The sequence below is a fragment of the Nestor notabilis genome, unplaced genomic scaffold (genome assembly GCF_000696875.1).
Source record: "Nestor notabilis isolate BGI_N333 unplaced genomic scaffold, ASM69687v1 scaffold32880, whole genome shotgun sequence".
Classification (NCBI taxonomy): domain Eukaryota; kingdom Metazoa; phylum Chordata; class Aves; order Psittaciformes; family Psittacidae; genus Nestor; species Nestor notabilis.
In genome coordinates, this window is record NW_009910269.1 from 1 (window position 1) to 4,610 (window position 4,610).

At 42.0% G+C, this 4,610-nt stretch overlaps 1 protein-coding gene across 1 annotated transcript; it reads right to left on the bottom strand.

Annotated features, from left to right (window-relative positions):
* Positions 1 to 1,582: 1,582 nt before the first annotated feature.
* Positions 1,583 to 4,566, bottom strand: RPL18A (ribosomal protein L18a). Its single transcript, XM_010009231.1, has 4 exons — positions 4,309 to 4,566; positions 3,578 to 3,707; positions 2,130 to 2,239; positions 1,583 to 1,728 (listed from the first exon to the last, which is right to left on the bottom strand). Exons 1-4 carry the CDS (start codon positions 4,417 to 4,419, stop codon positions 1,636 to 1,638), a joined length of 444 nt encoding a protein of 147 aa, XP_010007533.1. The 5' UTR covers positions 4,420 to 4,566; the 3' UTR covers positions 1,583 to 1,635.
* Positions 4,567 to 4,610: the final 44 nt, after the last annotated feature.

Here is a 4,610-nt window from a genome sequence, read left to right on the forward strand (position 1 = left end):
AGGCCGGCTCTGTTACGCCCACTGGGGTTTTCAGGGTGGGCACACTGGCTCCTGTAACGAGCTCTCCTCCTCCCCGCCGCACTGGTTTTTGTTAAACTTGCATCTGAAGCAAATTCTGTGCTGTGCAGAAGCCGTGCAGGGTGAAGACTGCATGGAGATAGCGCAGGTAAGATATGTTTCTGTATAGATATACATGGATATGAGAGTTCCCTTTTCAGTGCCATTTCAGATTGTGGCACCTTTTGCGTTTGACTGTAAGTTTCATGAAACGTTGGAGTTGTTATTTTGAGTCTCGTGGTGATTTCAGTGGTAGTTTGGATGCCAAGGGAATACCTGATGGTCTGCAGTGAATTGGGACCCTACTACTCGTCCCTGCTCATTGCAGGGTGGTTGGACTAGATGACCTTTGAAGATCCTTTCCAACCCAAATTATTCTACGATTCTAAATTGTTCTTTCCATTGAAAAGTTCCAAAACACAAGTCCTACCGGTGACTTTATTCCCACCCTTTGGTGTTATCCTGGTGTTACAAAGTATCCCCCAGCTACTTCGCATTCATAGGTTTTCATCCCTTGGGACTGGGAGAACCTCGATTGCCTCAATGGATTCCCTTTTTTTCTATCATGCTTTGGACAGATGAGCTCCCCGAACTGCTCCACACGGAGGCAATGAGAAGGAGCACAAAGCTGAGCTGCAGGGCCATGAGGCTATGGAAGGGGCGATGTTGTGGCAGCACAGACTGGTCCAACCCTTGCAGAACAGCTGCCCCCTTACACTGAGCCAGGCTCTCACTTGCAATCGACAGGAAGTTGTCCCGGTTGAGTTGCAGCAGCTCTCCAGCGGCCCCATAACTAAAACATTGTTTCCACCCTAGACAGTGTTTCCCTGCACTCTACTCCCACCTACATTTGTTTTTAAGATGGCATTAGACAAAACACAGCATCAATTCTCTAACTCTGGACAAGACCCCTGTACTAATTAAACTAGCTGCCTACCTCTTCTCTAGGCAACACTCAAAACACACTGCATTTTAAAATAGGTACCAGATGCAAAAAACAGCTTTTGGCGTGAAGCAGTAGTTTCACCTAACTACACATTGTGACAAAGTTTTTTTTACTGTGGCATTATACTGTAAATGTAGTGTCCTGGTTTAACACCATCTGGCAAGTAAATACCATGCAGCTGTTCACTCAGAAACTGGTAAAACATACTGAGAGGGAGAAGCAGCCAAGACCATGGCCAAAATATCCCAAGATCCTGCAGTTCTAAGTTCTGCTTGCCCAAAAAGCTGCCTTCTTCCCAAATTCAGCTCTGTTTACTTAGTGTGCTGAAGGGACTAAATGGATATAGGATTTTACAGCTGCTCAACAATAGATTTACTCTGACCTGGAAAGCTGGTTATTAACATTTTGGTTTATTGATAGGATATTTTGATGATTCAAGTTAGCACCTGAAACATTCACCTGTTTCCAGGGAATTGTAGCTGTAAACAGCAGGCTGCAACAGTTTACAAAAAATAAAGAGCAGGAAGGGGGACTCCTACGTATTCAGGACACTGTTTCCAAAAGACAGCTGTGAGTCAGAGGTTCAAATAAGACCTTTATTACAACACAGAGTTGATAGCACGTTTCCATATTTAAAAGAAAGTGTTTGGTCTCTTGGTGGTGAAACGTGGTTTGTGCTGGCGACGCAGAACTCTGTGTGGCAGAGGGAACTTGATTTTAGAATCCTGCAAGAAAAAATATTTCTGCATTAATCGAGATACTACATGAACAACAGAAGATAGTTAGTAATAACCAGCTAAACTATATTCAACTGCTAAGTTATGTACAGAGAACTAATGCATCCACAGATCAGACCTAGTTCAGGGGAGCTAAGAGATGCCTTGGTTTTGCAAATTTTGGAAAGAAACACCTGCTAAAGAAACATTTGGGTTAGTTTTACTTTCATTCAAACAGTTCTAGAAACCTTTATCAATGATATTAACACGACTGAAAAATCTATGCACAAAGGTGTGGTTCCTTCGCTATTTGAGCCAGCAAAGGAAATCTGTACCAGAGAAGAGAGCTACCCCTCCCAGTCCAGTGTCAGACCAGGACCCACCAGCCACTGTGACATTACTTCACTTACATGGAACTGCTTCACTGCTGGTCTACGGCACTTGCTAGCAGCAATTTCCTCAACTTTCATGATCTGAATAGAGTGAGCACGGGCACGGTGACGGGCTCCCATATCACGGTCTGTAACAAGAGAACTCATTGAAAATAAAACTTAAAGACATTTTCAGTTCAAAAATCTTACTACCATCTTTTCAGGAAATATTTACAGTATCATCTACAACTTTTGAAGTTTCTGATCAACTCTACTGGTTTTAGTATTTAAAGCAATGGCAGAAATATCACAGAAGCAACATGCAGCAGCCAACTGGAACTCATAACCAAACTCCTCCAAGAAAGTGCCACTTTATTCCTCCTGCCTGATTTCAAGACGGTACGGAAGTAATCTACTATTTCATTTTTTGCACAGAAAACGGATTTGAATCAACCCTGAAATATAATTACTGGAAAGTCAGGTGAACTTAAAAATTTCCCTTCCAAAGGCAGGTGCAAGTAAAGGTAGAATCTGAGGCTATCTTTACTTTTCGTAAAACTGACAAGTGATAGAAACATAACTGATATTTAGGCCACATAATTAAGCTTTCAGAACAGGAGGAAGCCATCTGCATGCAGGCTGCCTGAAAATTCCTCCCTGTAGCAGTGCAATCACTGTCTTTAAGTCATGATATCCACAGCTAGTTCCACAAGATACATAAAAGTATCAATGTATAGTGACAAATTAAGTTCTCAGGACTCTGAAGCAGTCCTTCAGTACGGTAATTAACAGGAATGATTGTAAGTTAATGTAGAACCTTCAATTTCACTTTCAACAGCACTTCAGCTTTTGAAAGGCGACAAGATACATTTAATATTTGCACACATGACAAGAATATCATTATGAGTAACAATATTCTTTGGGTTTTTATGTGCAGTCTGTCATGTCCATAAGACTTCTGGATTCAAATATCAACAGCAATATCTATGCAAATGGTCTATCTCTCAATCACGTAACATAACAAACTGAAACCATGGCAACTTTTAATTCTCCCTGAACTGAGGCAATAAGATCTTGAAGCGACACATATTTTTTTTTTTACTTGCTCTCCAAAGGACAGATGCTAGTATGTTCCACATGATATCCAAGCTATTCTCTCTGTAAGGCTTGGGAAGATACACAGCACTTAAGATGTCATGAAGTTCTCAGTCTGTACAGCAAAACTCATTACTAGAATTGTAAAAAGTCGCAAGAAGATGAAGTGGGAATATTTTCAGCTAAACTGTATCAAGACTGGTCACAAGTAAGATACTATATACATTGTACACAGACACCTATGCACTTCTCCAGGAACGCCCCACTTTATTTTACCAGTGTTTCAGTTACCATGGATCATCTCAACACACTTTATGTCCAGTTTAAGATTTAATCTTATGCTTATATATTGGCCCTACAATTTCATACTTCAAACAGTTAGATGTACTTACAGCACTGAGTGACAGCACCAGCAGTAGTCAGGTCCCGGTACTCCCTGTACATGTTGTGAGTTCCACTACGAGAATCATAGCGTAACCAAATACCAAAATTCTTTACCCGCAGAGGGGACTTCTCATAAACCTGGAATTAAACATGAGCACAAAAGCAGTTAGACACAACACATCACCAGCATTTTACAAGACTGAATTATTTTAGAGCTCTAATGAAACCACTGTGCTAAGTTTTATTGTCAAAACCAACTATTTGCTCTCTTTCTCCACAGCCACATAACTACAATAAAGTCTTGGTAATTCAGAGTGAAGAGTTTTAGTAATTCAGTACAGAAAGAAAAATACACACAAGATTTCAGTTCTAAATCTCTGAAGGCTGTCCTTTAAGCATCAAGGTGGAGGAGTCCAAGCATACAAGTATGTACTTTCTAAGGATTATGAATGCCCAGGTGACTTTTATATTCCACAATGAAGCAAGCATAAGAACCAGACAGCAGCACTGACTAGTAACATAGTTCATAACTCTGTAGTGTCGGGAAGTTTCTTTTTAGTTTACTGGGCATATAACTGTTACTTTGAAAAAACAATTTGTCACTCAGCTTCACAACAACCAAAGGAAAAATTAACTTCAACCTCACTCCCAGGAACAGCACTTCATGTAAATTCCTTCTATATATACCAGCTAGAATTCCTTACGTATCTCCCATTTTTTTGTGTTGTTAATCCCACACCTGGCCGCAGTACACGATCTCTCCAGAAGACTTCTTCATCTTCTTCAGCTGAGAAACGAAGTACCAGAACCGGGACTTGGCGACAACATGGTTGGGAGCGAAGATCCGCATACGGTAGAGAGGAGGGGTCGTGCACTTCGGCGTGGGCAGGCATCGCCCGACCACCTTGTACTCCCGCAGCTGGACGAACACGAAAGACAGACTGCGTGAGCCCCTCCGCGCCGCCGGCCCACACCCCAACACGGGTCGGCACCGCGGCTAACCCAGTGGAAAGGAAAGACCACCGGCCCAAGCAGATCGCC